We start from the raw sequence: 17350 nt of genomic DNA on the forward strand, positions 1-17350 counted from the left end.
CTGAGTTTGTCTTCCCTGAGGGTTTATAAGAGCCCTTTCAAGGGGACGTGAGTGAGTGCTGGGCACAGTTATCTGGTAGCGCTCTGAAGAGACCAGGTTCTGGGCCCCTGGCCGGCAGGAGTCTGTGAGGTACACAGGCTGCTCTTCCTGTTCTTCTGAGCACACGGAGGCCCGGCTCTAGTTCTCAGGGATGGGTGGACGCAGAAGACTTGCAAGGAGGGACATGGGTACCCACAGCTGATCAGGCAGGCATGACTAGCACGAAGCCCAGACAGTCCAAGGATGGTTAAGACCCAAGCCAGGCACACTTAACTCCTAAGTATCTTACTCTTTACCCACTGCCTGCTGGCCTTCAGAGTTTCTCACGAGAAACATGATCATCTTATCGAGGAGCCCTTGTGTGATGTTTTGCTTTTCTCTTGGCTTGCTTTCAAAATTCTGTCTTTTGAAAGTGTGAGTATATATCTCCGATTTCATCTTGGTGTTCCTTGACTTCTTGAATACTTATGTTCATGTCTTTGACCAAATTTGGGAAGCTTTTGGCCATTATTTCTTCAAATGCTCTACCCCCTTTTCTCTTGTGGGACACCTGTGATTCCTGGGTTGGTTTGCTTGTTGGTGTCCTACAGATCTCCTCAGTTGGGGTCACTTTTCTTCAATCTTTTTCGTTTCTGGTCCTCAGAGTTATTAATTTCTGTTGTCCTGTCTTCAAGTTCACTGATCCTTCCTGCTCAAATCTGCTTTTGAATCCCTCGAGTCAAATTTTCACTTTAGTGACTGCAATTTTAAGCTGCAAAATTTCTTTTTGGCTTCATTTTAGGTTTTCTATCTTTATTTCCATTTTGTTTATACATCTTGACTTTCTCTGCTTCTTCCTTTAGTTCTTAATCATTTTTAAGACAGTTGTTTTAAAGTCTTTGTTTGGTATATCTGCCATCAATTCTTCTTCAGGGACAGTTTCTGTTGACTTGGTTTTTTCCTTTGAGTGGGCCCTGCTTTCCTGTTTCTTTGTGTGATTTGTGTCTTTTTGGGAGGGAACAGCACTGCTGAAAACAGGACATTTGAATCTAATACAGTAACTCTAGAAATCGAATACACCCTCTTCCCCAGGGTTTGCCATTTTTTTTGTTTTGATGTAGACTGCCTCTCTGCTGAAGGCCAGCCTGAGGTATAAACTTAAGGTTGTCTCATGTCTTTTGAGCTTTCGGGTGGGAATGAGCAGTCGCATTGTAATTTCCCCCACGTATGCATTTGGCTGTAAATGTCCTAGTTTTTATTAGGGGAAATTTAGGGGGAAAATGGAAAAATGAATGGGGGGCAAAAGGGTGCTAGCTGTTTAAATCTCCTGGCATTCCAGCCCATTGGAAAGACTTGCACCCAGGGGCCAGATGCAGTAGCAATGGCTGCCCACTTGTTTGTCTGCACGTCTGTGATCAAAAGCAGCAATCAGTGATCAGAGCCCAGCTCCCCAGTATTGGGAGGACAGGGTCCTCTTTGCCAACCTTGACTGTCGCAGGCTGCTCCAGGAGCATGTGTACAGATGCCTGCTGAGTGTCTTGAAGGTTAGGGAGCCGCTGCTCTGCTAAGAGCTGAAATCACCAGTTACCTTCCAAGTCTTCCCTGGCAGTTGCAAGTCTTCAGTAGGCTCCAGAGTTCCACAGTAGTTACATCAGACAGATTCTGCAAGTGCACTTGTTCAGGTGGAAAGACAGGTCCTGGTGTTTCTTCCTTGGCCATCTCCTGGCATCCTCCCTGGGTATTTGTGTATTTTGAAATTATTTCATCTTGACAGTTTGTTGTCTCTTCCTCCCTCTGCAACATATGTGTGCAATAACTTGTGTATATAACATGTGTATAATAACTTGTGTGCAAGTTATATATAATATGCATAGTATTAACAGTTTATTGGACTGCACATTTTCTGTTCATGCCAGCATTTGGTGTGTTTACTATTTTTATTTGTGCTAATGAGGTAGGCAAAAAATACCATTGTGCTTGATCTATTTGCATTTAACTGATTATTGTGCTCCGTCACTTCAGTCGTGTCCAACTCTTTGTGACCCCATGGACTGTAGCCAGCCAGGCTCCTCTATCCATGCGATTTTCCTGGCAAGAGTACTAGAATGAGTTGCCATGCCCTTCCCCAGGGATTTTCCTGATCCAGGGATCCAACCCACATCTCCTTTACTGCAGGTGGATTCTTCACCTTCTGAGCCATCGGAGAAGCCCAAATGATTATTAGTATGAAAGAAATTTCTATTTTTTCTGAGATAAATGCTTTAAATTTGGTTGTTTTCCTCTATAGTTGTCTTGAGGCTTGATAAGAAAATGAGAGTTTATTGATAAGTATGGTGGCTCCAGGATCCTTATCTGTAATTTATTTTCTCATAAGTTTCCAATGTGTTCATTTAGATCATTCCAGTCTTTTGATAATTCTATGTGAACTGATGAATTGCCATATTGTAACTTTATAGACATAAGGTTGTTAAAGTTGTACTAATAACTGTTTACAAAATACTTTGATAGTTTTCATAGACACAGTCTTACCACAGGTCATGAAGTTGATTGTATTTTGCAGGTAAGGAAGCTGAGGCTCCAGAAATAATACACAGGGCACAGAGTCCTCAAGATCAAATTTTGACGCTGTAGCTGATTCGTTTAATTATTCCTTTTGTCTGTCTTATTAGCTACAAAATGAAGATGATTTTTTTCCCCTTTATGTGTTGGCAGAATATCCAAACGCTATTATATGTTCTTAGATTAATAGCAGTGGTACTGTTTTTTAAATCTAGAAATGAGTACAGACGCAGAACAACAGCTTCTCCATCATGCCAGAAACGGCAACGCTGAAGAAGTAAGACAGCTGTTAGAAACCATGGAAAGGAATGAAGTAATTGCTGACATTAACTGCAAAGGTAAGCCTTCAATGTATTTTTTCATTTTTTTCTTGTGAGTATGCACTAGGTGGCTCAGTGGTAAAAATCTGCCTGCCAATACAGAAGATTTGGGTTCAGTCTCTGGGTTGGAAAGATGCTCTGGAGAAGGAAATGGCAACACACTCTAGTATACTTGCCTGGGGAATCCCGTGGACAGGAGCCTGGTTGGCCGTAGTCCATGGGATTGCAAGGAGTTGGACATGACTGAGCGACTAAGTTCACACACAAGTATACACTACTTTATCGTTTAGTTAGTGCTAATCCTTTTGAACTTGCCTGCCATAAATTTCCATCTCTTATCCTAAGAAGAAGCCCTGTAAGAGTGGGTACTCTTCTACTCCCCTCTAAGTAAGAGAAATTGAGTGCCAGTCTTCCTTTTCTTAACTTTTTATTTTATATTGGAGCATAGCCCATTAATAATGTGATAGTTTCAAGTGGAGAGCAAAGGGACTCAACCGTACATAGACATGTATCCATTCTCCCCCAAACTTGAGATCCAGTCTTAAAATTGTCATGGATCCTAAATCTTATGAACTACAAGGCCTTAAAGGCCACCTTAAAAAAAAAAAAGCCACCTTAATGAGATTAGCCCACAGGATACATGCTATGACAATTTCTTCTCAAAGACATTGCAGTTGAAGCAGCAGTTTTGAGTGTTTATGTCCAGGATTATGGACATAATGTGAAGTACCTTAAAATACTGTCAGACAGGATCCTTCCCTCGCTGAGATTAGTAGATTACTAGCTCAGACTAGTCTTTATTGCACAATATGTACAAAGTATGGGAGCTATGACGTGCGGAGTATCATGGAATATATAAGAAGTATGTAAGTAGAACTTGAAGGATTAGTTTCTTGGAGGAAATCATCCTAAGGTGATATATGAAGAGTGCATAGATGTAACCAGTTAAAAATAGAGAAGAAAAGGGCTCAAGGCAGAAGAAAGGCCACGTGCCAACGTCTTGAGGTGAGAAGCAGCCTCGATGACAAGGATTTTGCCGATAGGAGGGGTAAGTAGCAGCCACCAAATCACAGCGTGTCTTGTGTAGCACGGTTACAAATATATTAAACTCAGGTGTGCATAGAATTTATTTTTTTAAATTGGCTCAGATATTTCAACAAGCGCCTTCTCCTTCCGGGAGTTTGGAGGACTAAATGTTAGTCTTCGGGTCCCTCCCTCACAGTGGCTTTTTCGTAAAACGATTGGCCTCCCAGAGCTTCTCACCTGTGTCCTTTCCCATCTCAGTGTGTGCTGTCGCTTTAGTCGTGCCCATCTCTTTGTGACCCCATGGACTGTAGCTCGCCAGGCTCCTCTGTTCATGGGATTTCCCAGGCAAGAACACCTTCTCCAGACTATCTTCCTGAGCCAGGGATTAAACCCAGGTCTCTTTTGTCTCCTGCATTGGCGGGCGGTTCCTTTATCACTAGCGTCAACCTGGGAAGCCCATCTCATTAAGGTGGCCTTTTTTTTTTTTAAGGTGGCCTCTAAGTGTGAAGGCGATCCTTTCTCTGTGTGTACTGCCTTTGGTTCCCCTGCAGCCTCTCTTCCTAGCACGTCCTTGTAGCTAAGGTAAAACACACAGGAAGTCACACGCAGATGTTTCAGTTTATCACAAGCACAGAGGTGCTCCTTGGCTGCCTCAGGAGTCTCACCTTGGCTCTTGCTGACTTCGTGTCACCCTGACCCTCTCTCGAATCTTCCATCCGACACATGGGCTAGGCTTGCTGTTTCACCTTGGACACACTCTTTGGGTGTGGCCACAGGGTCTTGAGTGACATGTGGGGGCTCAGAGCAGCTCTGGGGACCAGCATTTGACCTTCCCTCTGCCCGCACTGCTGAATTTACTGCCTAATTTACTTTGACTTGGCCGCTGTGCAGGTTGGTGCTCGTCTCGGTGCCTGCTCGGGGCCCTTTTCCTAGCATCCCACTTGTCACTACCCGTTCTCATTGTTCGCTGGACCTACTTCGCTCTCTGGGCTCAGGGTCAGGAGCCACGTGTCCCATCTTACGTCTTTTGCTCTCACATAGCCCTGAGTCCCTAATGGGTATTTTGTTCTGCCATGTCACATTCCCCTCCTCTGCTCCAGCAATAGACCTCATGGCCTTACCCTCAGTGGGGACAGAGTATTATCTTTGCAACAGGGAAGAAAACATGCTCCGAGTTGTCCAAAAGTTAGCCCCAGGTGGAATGCTAAAGGAATTCTAAAAATCTTCTCATCCTTTACCAGAAACCGGGTTCTATTTTTTAAAATTTTGTTTTAATTAGAAGGTAATTACAATGTTGTGACGGTTTTTGCCATTCCTCAGTATGAATTGGCCCTGGGTATGCTTGTGTCCCTCCACCCTGAACCCCCCTACCCCCCGGCCATCCCTCCAGGCTGTCACGGAGCACTGGCTTCAGACTCAGTGGGAGAAGGAGAGGGTGGGGTGATTGGAGAAAATGGTCCTGAAACATACACATTACCATATGTAAAATGGAAACCTGGTTCTTAATCTTTACCTTGGAGTTCTGTTCTGAATGCCAGAAACGTGCCTGGTTGGATCATCATCAGGGACCCTTTACTTTCTACTCAGCCTGCACCCTGACCGTGGTTACCTCGGGCTAGACTTACCTTGGAAAGTCAGCTGCTAGGAAATGTAAAACTGAGAGACAGTTGTTAATGCTTTTTCAAAATTTCACCCTCATTATACTTGTCAGTCAGGCTTGTCTTAAGGGTGGGTTGAAGGGTTTATGCAGAGGAACAGCATAATCAGGTGAGTGAGTTCACCCACAGGACTGAGTGGGGAGATCTGGGACTGGGCCCGTGATTGTTTGTGGGTGGGACTCTTGGTGCCTGCCGTTTCTTGATATTCTATCTCATTTGTTTTTCCAAACCCTGAGAAGTTGAGAAAATGGTTAAGTGTAGTATAATTCTTCTGCAAGATTTAAAACTCAGAAGTCAACATAAGAGATGGGATTGGTTGGAAGGAATCCAGCCGATACAATGTCAGGTTGAAGGGAGAGAGGGAATCTCTATAGGTGAAGGTCAGTACTTCTAGGCTTGGGGCACAAAGGAGGAGCTAATTGGGCAGTTTTGTTTGCAGCTGTTGCCATGTTAGAAGTGTGTGTTCATGTCTATTGCTAATGGTGAGACATTCTTGCAAATAAATGCTAATATGTTTGAATAACATGCTTTATATAAATTCTGTGAGTAGTATTCCAAGAAACAAGTTTTTAAAGCAGAATAAGAGCTTGTATTGGTAATATAAAGATGATTCTGTATGACGCTGTCCTCTCACTTTGTTGAGAGGTCTGCATGAGAAAGTACTTGAGTTTTACCCATAATGTGTGTACCTGCTCAGTTGTGTCTGACTCTTTGTGACCCCATGGACGGTAGCCCACCAGGCTCCTCTGTCCATGGAATTTTCCAGGCAAGAATACTGGAGTAGGTTGCCATTTCCTTCTCCAGGGGATCTTTCCTACCAGTGATCAAACTCCTGTCTCTTTTGTCTCCTGAATTGGCAGGCAGGTTCTTTACCACTAGCCCCTCCTGGGAAGCCCATCACCCATAATATCTGCTGGTGTTTCCCAGTGTTGTACTATTCAGTGTAGGGTATAATTTTCTGTACATATTTCTAAACTTGATTATTTCTCACTGATCAAAAATTTTGGATATCCATAATAAAAAGTAAAGAGTGTAAAGGATATTTGGAGTATTTTAAGAATAATTTAAGATTTTGGAAATGTCAGCTTCTTGATCCAGAATCCCATGTGGAAATACTAGATGTGAGGAAGCTGCTGAGTAACTCAAAGGAGACTGCTGTGGGTCACGTGGGACTGGAAGCAGTGGGAGTGGTGAGAAGTGTTTAGATATAGTTAACATTTAGGAGGTAGAATTGATCGGACTGAGTTGTGGAAGGGGTGAAAAGGAGAAACCCAGCAAGTGGTACTTATTTCTCCCATCCAAGTAAGCTAAGCAGGCCCAACCCTGCTTAGCTTCTGACATTGGACGAGATGGAGCCCTTTCAGGGTGGTATGGCCGTAGAAAAGTGGATGTTGTTCTTCAGTCGTGTCTGACTCTCTGTGATCCCATGGACTGCAGCACTCCAGGCTTCCCTGTCCTTCAAGGAGTTCCCTATCTCCCGGAGTTTGCTCAAACTCATGTCCATTGAATCGATGATGCCATGCAACCATCTCATCCTCTGTCGCCCCCTTCTCCTCCTGCCCTCAGTCTTTCCCAGCATCAGGGTCTTTTCCAGTGAGTCGGGTCTTCACATCAGGTGGCCAAAGTATTGGAGCTTCAGCATCAGCAGCTTTTTTCTGAACTGAGAAGTGAGGTGAATAATTGGACAGTTAATTGTGAAAAGTGGGAGTGGGGACAGGGAGTTTTTGTGTGCGAGTGGGCATGTGTGAGATAAGTGAGTTCAGCTTTGTGCTTCCTGAGCAGAAGGTATTCCTGTGTCCTCCAGGTGGAGGTGAACAGTAGAGAGCTGAACGGCAGAACTGAGTAACACACGGACACGTGGAGTTTGAAGTCATGAGCATATAAGCAGGTAAAGCTGTGGGAAAGGGCCAGGAGGTGTCATTGTTGGAGATTCCAGTGATGAACGGCCCAGTCAGAGGAAGCAGAGAAAATGGAAGTTTGTGCAGAGCCCTCGGCGGAGGTGCAGGGCTCTGGAGGCTCGTGGGCTGGGCTGGCTGACACTGTCCGGTGATGCAGTGTGCTGCCGGCTGGAAAGTGCCCCTAGGGTCCGGCGACACAACTTACTGGGATGAAGTGAGGACAGCTTTAGTGATGTGGTGGGAAGTGAACCTAGTCTGCAGTCAGTGGGTAGCTCCTGGAGGGAACGAGGTGGAAAGAGTGTAGATGGGCAAGGGGAGGGCGAGAAGGAAGGGGACGATGGTCAGAGTTGGGTGCTTTTGCTCTTTGGATGGAAGACCTGCAAATGCGTATCTGCTCCTTCCTATTTGCGATGAAGAAGGGAGCAGTTAGAGATAAGGAGGAAAAGGAGTGCCCAGAAAGTAGGAGGAGAGCATGGGATACAGGGTATGGGAAGCGTGATTATCCTGAGGCCCCAGGAGGAAGGGTGGAAGGGTGCCTGTGGGCAGAGGTGCAGGGGGTGGATTGGTTGCTAGGAAGCCCAGAGAGTCCTCTGGAAACTTCTCTTTGCCCTGAAGCTGAGAGGAGATTGTTTGCTAAGAAGCAGGTGTCTGGGAAAGAGGCTTGAGGGAGTAGTGGGGATTGAAGTACCTCTGGTGGAGTGTAGGAGAGACCCCTGAATAGGGGGCTGTGGCGAGGACCCTGGCGAGGGCTTCACTGAAGTGTGAGATCCTGACTTGATGGAGCCACGAATCCACGGGATTCTGTTATTTTTCTTCCGCCGCTGTTAGTGACCTGACTGTGGTTACAGAAAAATTGAGCGAATGTATTTATCAGGCTCTGGGGTTTTCTAAGCTGCTGTGACAAAGATAGGATATTGGAGGATATCGGCAGAGAAATGTTGATGTGAGGAATAAGAAATAGATGCTGGACTGATTGAAGGAAGTGAGGATGGTGGGAATGTTTACATATAAGCAAAGTGTTTAAAGAACTTGATGGCTGGTTCCATTGAAGAATGAGCTGGGGATTTGCCTGTGTGAACAAGCTGGGAAGTGGGGACTCTGTTCCTGAGTTCAGACGTGACGGTGATATTCAGACTCGGGCTCTGGGATCAGGTACCCAGTGCAGAGCAGAGGCCAGGTTTGTGGGGAAATGAGGGAAGCTGAGAGTCTGAGATACCAGGTTACTGAATTGCAGTAGACAGTGGCGGTGGCAGGATCTGCCCCAGAGAGACTATGTTGCCCAGAGTTAAGTGGTGAGGGGTGAGCCACTGGGAGGGTGTAGATGGCAGTAGAGAAAGTCTGCTGGGGTGGGGGTGGAGGCTGGGCTAGCTGTGCTTAATGGCAGAAGCCTCAACAGAGGGATTGTAACATGAGTGAGGTCACCGACCGAAGACCGAGTTGGGTTTCAATGGCGAGATTCACGGGGCTTCTGTGCCGTGAGGACCAGCAGGGCTGTGGAAACTGCAGGGCCTCCCTTGTCCAAGAGATAAAGGAGTATCATTGTCATCAGAAAGAGCTAGCTGCCAGTTAAGGACAGAGGGTAAAGAGAAATGTTTCGTGAAATAGACTGTGGCTCATGGATGTGTTGCCTCTGGAGTTAGGGGCGCTGGTGGGCGCCCATTTGAGAGGGGACAGTACTGGAGTCTAGTGAATGGAAGACAGTCACAGGGATGCTGTTGGCGCTGGCAGTCCCTCTAGGAGCGGTTAAAGGTCTGTTCTGGGCACAGCGAGGCTGATGGTGGATTTTCTGTTGGCTCCTCAACCTGAATCCAGGAGCTGAGAGCAGCCATTCACTTCCAGCTCCTCCTTGGGGGGCCAGGTGGCTTCCGGGCTTCAGTAGGCCCTCCAGGGCGGTGGGCTCTGGTGCTTTGATAAGCTGTATTCTCTCCAGCTTGATTGGGAAGTTGGGTGACCTTCTGAAATTTCTCAGCTCTAAACTATAGTGCCTTTTTTTTTCTCCCCTAAACTGAGTTATGTTGCTCGTTTTCACCAAACTCAGTTGCTTACCTCTCCTCAGCTGGGGTCTGACAGTTCATTGCTTTTTATTTTGGTTCTTGTTCTCTAATTGGCCTCAACCACACTGGTAACCCTTACCCTCGTTTTCTCAAGGTTTTATCTGAAGTCAGGACTCCGTTTTCAGTCCCTATCTGCAGCGCTGACCGCTTTCCAGACACAGGAAAGACTGGTTCTTAGTTTCCCCTTCCTGTCCAGCCCACTAACACGGGACAGGTTTTCAAAAAGAGGTGCTTTTCATGAAATGCTGTGGCCAAGAGAACCGCATCTTCGTTTGATGCTGGCAAAATGGTTAGACACTCGGCACCTTAGAGCCACAGACTAGTTGGAATATAACCCCCATCAGGCCTCCAGCCCCCCTTTTAAGAAGAGGACACTAAGTTAGAAGGTGGCAAGAATCTGGGCCCCTTGAGTCCTAATCCATCTCACTCCAAACCCTTCTTAGTGTCGAGTCTCGTGACTCTCACACTTCAGCCGTGCTGGGTGAAAGGGAGCCCCTGGCCAGTATGTTGGAGCAACTGTTAGGGAGAAATTTTACTGTAAAGTTACCTCAATAACATCTAAAGATGCCTCTTTCCATTTTTTTTTAGGACGAAGTAAGTCTAATTTGGGCTGGACACCTCTTCACCTGGCATGCTATTTTGGACATAGACAGGTGGTCCAGGATCTATTAAAGGTATTTTTATGGCTTTGATTTTTCAATAAATAAAAAAATATGGCTACTATGTAAATTATAGAAGTCTTAGGAAAAGCCATTTGGGCTATAATGCATAACAACCTTAGCAATTGCTTATCACTTGATTTGCTTTGCTAAATACATGAATTTGATTAGCTTAATTAAAATTCTGTCTTTTTAGTTGTTTGATTTTTACATTATTGACTTTTTAAAGTTGCAAAAATAGACATAGGAATTAATGAAGATACTACGTTGCTTTTCTGAGCATAGTTTAAAAAAATAGCCAAAGCACATTTTATGTATTTAAAAAATAATGTCATAATCTCTTAATGAGCACTGTGTAATTCAGGAGCTTGTATTTCTCAGTTCTATGATGAATAATTTTTCACTCATACTGATATTTCTGAAATTGGATTACATTTTTAAATTGATCTGTTGGCCCCAAATATGAAATCCAGGAGCCAACACAGCTCCAGTTAAACCTCCAGTTCCTCTGCCATTTAATTTGTGATATCTCTTTCTTTTTCCCCTTAAAACTTATTAAATTGGTGGAGAAAATATGCTGTTTTATTCAGAGACGGTTTTCCTGTTTTTTTTTCAACATTTGTGTTTCTAAAGTAGAGTGAAGGGCAGATAGATTTTTAAACAAAAGAAACTATTTTCTATCTATCAAGTAGATATTTACTTTCAGGAAGCTTACTATTGGGTTGGCCAAAAATTTCGTTTGGGTTTTTCCAAACAAACGTTTTGGCCAACCAAGTATATTAATGTGAACTGAGTTAGTTTTACTAGTGACAACCAGTCACTATTAACAAGTATTTTAAGTTTTTAAAATATTTAATATATTCTTAGGGAATTACACCTTAGTATATTTCTTGATATGTGGAAGATGTTTAAAGCTTTCATGTTTACTAGGCTGGCGCGGAAGTAAATGTATTAAATGACATGGGAGACACGCCACTTCATCGGGCTGCCTTTACAGGACGAAAGGTGAAAAACATTCTATGTTCAATATTTTCAAGTGAAATATTTGGAAAAGCACTCACAAATGTTTTCTCCTCTATAGTCCTAGGAATAGCAAATAGGAAAAGCCACAAAAAATGTATATACCAGCACTTTGGGTCCAAAAGACCTCAGGCTCTTAGTGACAGACAGTGAGGTCAGTTACAAAGGTCATGGGGCTCCACTCTAGTGTCCCTGATAGAAGCTCATTCAGTCTCTGCTTGTGTCCCCAGGACTGGGGAACTCCTGCACCTTCTTTATCATCTTTAAACAGTTTTATTGGGGAATAATGTACACTGCCTGAAATTCACCTGCTCTAAGTATACAGTTCAGTGGGTTTTTTTGGGTGCATTTACGCAGTTGTGCAGCCATGACCACAGTCCAGTTTTGGAACATTTCCATTTGCCACAGAGAGTTTCCTCGAGCCTATTTGTAATCATTTCTTGTTTCTTGTCAAGCCTCAGACTACCACTTGGTATGCTTTCTGTCTCTAGATGTTTGCTTTTTCTAGACATTTCTTGTAAATGGGATCATATCAACATTTGTGTCTAACTTCTTTAGTATAATATAGTTAAGGTTCATCCATGACATAGCGTGTGTCAGTAATTTGTTCCTTTTTTGGGCTGAATAACATTCTATTGTATGCATATACCACATTTTTAAGTCTGTCTTCTGTTTATTGGAGAGACTTTTCCCTCTGTATTGCCTTGACACCTTTCGTGGAAATCAGTTGATCATAAATGGGTTTGTTTCTGGACTTCCGTTCTCTTTGTTTGATCTATATTCTATCCTTGTACCACACACTGTCTTATTATAGTAGCTTTGTAATTAAGTTTTGATATTGAGTAGTGTAAGTTCTCCAACCTTTTGATCTTTAAAAAATTCTTTTGACTATTCTCAGTCAAAAGTTTGTTTCTGTATCAATTTTAGGATTATTCAGTCAATTCTTATAAAAACACCTGATGGGATTTTGATAGAGATTGTGTTGTCTTGAACCTATAGATAAAGTTGGAACACTGTCTTCCAATCCAGGGACATCAAATGCCTGTACAGTTCTTTAGACCTTTAATTTCGCTCAGCAATGTTTTGAAGTTTTCAATATATAGATCTTGTATTCTTTGGTTAAATTTATTCCTATGCATTGTATTTGTTTTGGTGCTATCTTAGATGGAGTTTTTCTCTTAATTTCTTTTTTGATTTCTTATTGCTGCTGTATAGAAAGACAGTTTTTATGTTGTTCTTGTGTTCATGCTGAACTTGCTTTTTAGTGTTACTGTGTTTTTGCAGAGCCGTTAGTATTTTCTATATATGGGATCATACCAGCTGCAGATAAAGACAAATATACTTCTTGCTCTGAAAAGCAAGATCCTTTTTCCCCCTCTTTGTTTTGCTGACTAGATTCTAGTTCAGTGTTGAATACAGTGAGAGGGGAAATCTTTGCCTTGATTATTTTATCTCTGGGGGACAGCATCTAGTCTTTAACCAGTAAGAATGACGGTAGTTGTAAATTTCTCTCACACGCCCTTCGTTAGGTCAGGAAGTTTCTTCTGTTTCTAGTTTGTTTTTTCTCTTTATCATGAATGGCTCTCATGTCTTTTGAAATGCTTATGTGGTTTTTGTTTATTACTCTTTTAACACGGTGAGCGTGTGCTTAGTTGCTCAGTTGTGTCCAGTTCTTCCTGACTCTGTGAACTGTATCAGGCTCCTCTATGGGATTATCCTGGCAAGAATACTGGAGTGGGTTGCCATTCCCTACTCTAGGGAATCTTCCAACCCAGGGATCAAACCCGTGACTCCTGCTGCTCCTGCATCGGCAGGCAGATTCTGTACCAGCTGAGCCACCTGGGAAGCCCATCAATAGGGTATATTACCTTAATTTGGGGATGTTTAGCCAGCCTTGTGTTCCTATGTAAATCCCACTTGGTATTGATTAATCCTTCTTCTGTGTTGCTGGATTCTATTTTCTGATATTTTGTTAAGGATTTTTCAGTCTGTATTCCTGAGAGATACTGCTCTGTAGTTTTCTGTAGATGTGTTCATCTGGCTTTGGTAACAGGGTAATACCAGCCTTGTAGAATGAGGTGAGAGGTGGTTTTTCCTCCTCTGCTTACTGAAATAGCTTGTGAAGGATTAATATTTTCTTTCTTAAATATTTGATAAAATTCACCAGTGAAACCATCTATGCTTGGATTTTCTGTGAGAGAAGATCTTAAATTACCAAATCAATTTCATTTAATACAAATCTGTTCAGACTTGGTGCTTCTTCCTGAGTCAGTTTTGGTTGTTTTGTCTTTCTAGGTATTTTCCCTTTTCACCCAAGTTGTCTAATTTGTTGGTGTAAAGTTATTAATAATAGTAATTTATAAATTTCCTTGTGATTTCTTCTTTGACCCACAGGTTAAATAGAAGTATATTGTTTGCTAAATATTTCGAGATTTCCCAAGTTTCCATTATTAATTTCTAATTTAACTTCCCTTATCATTAGATAACTTTACATTATTTTTTGAAGAATGTATTTTAAATTCTTTTAAAATTTTATTTTTACAGTATAGCATTTGATCTATCCTGCAGAATGTTCCTTGAGTGCTTGAAAAAATACCTACTTTGAGGGCAGAGGATTCTATAAATGCACATTAGGTTAAATTACTGGTAGGACTGTTCAAATCTCTTATCTTTAACTGATTTGTTTTATCAGATACTGAGAGTGTGAGGTCTGCAACTATAATTCTTGAATTGTGTATTTTTAATTTTGTCAGGTTTTGCTTCATAAATTTTGTGGCTCTGTTAGATGCATATCCATTTACAGTGGGATTATGTGGGATATGCATACCTTCCTGATGTATTAAACTCTTTATCATTATTTATGTCTGTCTTTGCCTTCAGTAATATTTCTTACCATAAAGTTAATTTTGTTTTATGTTAATGTAGTCACTCTAGTGCTCTTACAGTTACTAGTTATATTATGTCTTTTCTCCCTTCTTTTACTTTCAACATCTTTGTATCTTTGAATCTAACATGTCTGTTGTTGGCAGGATATAACTCAGTTGTGTGTTTTTATCATCTGAAAATTTCTCCTTTTTGATGTTGTGTTTAGCCTGTTGTTCAGTCTCTCAGTCCTGTCCAGCTCTTTGAGACTCCCACGGACTGCAACTCGCCAGGCTTCCCTGTCCTTTACTATCTCCTGGAGTTTGTGCAAACTCATGTCCATTGAGTCAGTGATGCCATCCAACCATCTCATCCTCTGTTACCCGCTTCTCTACCTGCCCTCAATCTTTCCCAGCATCAGGGTCTTTTCCAGTGAGTCGGCTCTTTGCATCAGATGGCCAGAAAGTATTGGAGCTTCAGCATCAATCCTTCCAATGAATATTCAGGGTTGATTTCTTTTAGGATTGACTGGTTTGATCTCCTTGTTGCTCAAGGGACTCTTAAGAGTCTTCTCCAGCACCTGCTCTTGTTTTATACAAATATTCTTTACTGTATCATTTTATCCCTCTGGATATTACTTTTGGAGCATATAACAGCAGCTTTATACTTTCTATCTGCTAAATTCAACATATGCAGATAACACCACTCTTATGGCAGAAAGCAAAGAGGACCTGAGGAACCTGAGGCATATAGAAATAAATACAACGTAGAAAATGTAAGTCCAAAGTTCTAGTAATTAAATGTGAATAGACTAAACAAATAAAGGTCCATATAGTCAAAGCTATGGTTTTTCCAGTAGTCATGTATGGATGTGACAGTTGGATCATAAAGAAAACTGAGTGACAAAGAATTGATGCTTTTGAACTCTGGTGTTGAAGACTCTTGAGAGTCCCGTGGACTGCAAGGAAATCCAACCAGTCCATCCTAAAGGAAATCAGTCCTGAATATTCACTGGAAGGACTGAAGCTGAAGCTCTAATACTCTAATACCTGATGCAAAGAACTGACTCATTGAAAAAGATGTTGATGCTTGGAAAGATTGAAGGCAGGAGGAGAAGGTGATGACAGAGGATGAGATGGTTGGTTCGCATCACTGACTCGACGGACATGAATTTGAGCAGGCTCCGGGGAGTTGGTGATGGACAGGGAAGCCTGGCGAGTTGCAGTCCATGGGAGTCTTAGAGTCGGACAGAACTGAGTGACTGAACTGAACTTAAATTCAACATATGGACCCAATGAAAGTCAGTTTCTACTGCTTTTTTTTTGCAGTATGGGCCATATTTCCTTTTTTTTGCATGTTTCACAACTTTTTACTGAAAACTGAACATTCTATATAATGTATTTTAGCAACTCTGAATTCTGATTTTTTTTTCCTCTTGAGGTTATTATATATATGTATTTTTTATTAACTTGCCTAGTCTTCATCTGTGAAATCTGGAATGTGTCTGGCCTGCTGATGTCTCTTCTCTCTCTCCTTTTAAGCATACATACATATATATATATATATATATATATATATATATATAGAGAGAGAGAGAGAGAGAGAGAGAGAGAGTAGTTTTCTTTTTTTAATTATATATTTATTTGGCTGCATCAGGACTTGGTTGCAGCATACGGGATCTTTGATTGTGGCACAGGGCTTCTCTAGTTGTGGCTTATGGGTTCAGTAGCTGTGGCATGATTTTAGGTGCCGCACAGCATACAGGATCCTAGTTCCCCAACCAGGGGTCAAGTCTACATCCCCTGCATCACAAGCAAAATTCTTTTTTTTTTTAACAAACAAAATTCTTAACCACTTGACCACCAGGGAAGGTCTCTGCTGATTTTTAAAAAACTGTCTTAATGTCTGAGCATGGTTTCTGTTATGTACTGGATGTCTGTGTCCCCCTGAGATAGAAATCCCAGTGTGATGGTATTAGGAGGCCTTTGGGAGGTGATTAAGGCATGATGGTAGACCTTTTGGGAAGGGGATTAGTTCTCTTACAGAAGAGACCTTAGAGCGTTCTTGTGCTCCTTCTGCCAAATGAGGACAAAGTGAGAAGGTGGACAGACATCTGTGAACCAACAAATAGGCTTTCACCAGCCACCAGCTCTGTGCCTTCATCTTGGTCTTCCCAGCCTCGGAAACCGTGAGAAATAAATCACATTTAAGCCATCCTGTCTGTGGGGGTTTTGTTGTAACACCTTCAGTGGACTGAATTTCCTAGACTTCACCCCTGCGTCTGCAGAGCCTAGTGCTCAGCCAGTGTTCGGGTGGAGGCTTTATCCGAATGCTCAGTCCCGCGAGGCTTCTGCCCTCTGCTGACAGGGTCCGTGTGTGTGTGCGTGTGTGTGTGTGTGTGTGTGCGTGTGTGCGTGTGTGCGTGTGTGTGTGCGCGCGTGTGTGCGTGCGCGCGTGCGTGTAGTGCTGTCAGCCTTAAGCCATTTCTCACTTCTCGCTCTGCTCTTACTTCGTGCAGGGCCTGCTCCTGTGTCCCCTGCACTCTCAGCCAGGAGTGTGTGGGTGGCTTGCCTCTCCTTCCTTGGTTCTCTCACTTCCAGGCTGCTTTGCCGTTTGCCCTGTGTGGCAGGCATAATATGGCCTTCCAGAGATGTGCTCATCCTAGTTCCTGAAGCCTGTGGGCGTGCTGGGTTACATGGCAAGGGGAAGTCAAAGCTGCAGATCGAATTGAGGTTGCTCATCGGCAGACCTTAAAATAGGAAAGTTGTTTTGGATTATCTGGTGGGCCCAGTGTAACCACAGAGGCCCTTAAAAGTGAGAGGGAGGCAGAAGAAGGATCAGAGGGAGAGGTGCCAAGGAGAGAATGGGCAGAGAGAGACAGTGATTCTGACTTGGAAGATGGAGCAAGGGGACCAAGGCACGTGGGTAACCTCTAGAAGCTAGAAAAGCGAGGCAGTGAGTTCTCTGCTAGAACGTCTGAAAGGACAGTAGCCTTGCTGACGCCTTGATTCTAGCTCGGTGAGGTCCATTTTGAACTTCTGAAATCCAGAACTGTCAAGTAATACATTTATGATGTTTTCAGCTGCTGGGTTTGTGGAAACAGACTCAGAAGGCTGATATACTCTAATGGGAAAAGGAGCCTTGTGATGTAGGTTTTTCTGTTTATTTCTGAATTTGCTACTTTTACTGACAAGACCTCTTGTCCTATTGCTCCAAATCATTTCCCTCTGGCAGAGCTACTGGTTTTCATTGCCAGCCCTGGCCTGGTCAGATTTC

The 17350-nt window shown here is 43.0% G+C and overlaps 1 protein-coding gene across 3 annotated transcripts in view; it reads left to right on the forward strand.

Annotated features, from left to right (window-relative positions):
* Positions 1–17350, forward strand: part of OSBPL1A (oxysterol binding protein like 1A) — a 211696-nt gene that overhangs the window by 1393 nt on the left and 192953 nt on the right. For all 3 annotated transcript variants that reach the window (XM_068994018.1, XM_068994019.1, XM_068994020.1), the window contains exons 2-4: positions 2793–2915; positions 10122–10207; positions 11123–11197. In XM_068994018.1, the coding sequence (XP_068850119.1) occupies positions 2795–2915; positions 10122–10207; positions 11123–11197 (282 nt within the window). In that variant the 5' untranslated portion in view covers positions 2793–2794. The remainder of the gene's footprint in view (positions 1–2792; positions 2916–10121; positions 10208–11122; positions 11198–17350) is intronic.

The sequence above is a fragment of the Capricornis sumatraensis genome, chromosome 21 (genome assembly GCF_032405125.1).
Source record: "Capricornis sumatraensis isolate serow.1 chromosome 21, serow.2, whole genome shotgun sequence".
NCBI lineage: Eukaryota > Metazoa > Chordata > Mammalia > Artiodactyla > Bovidae > Capricornis > Capricornis sumatraensis.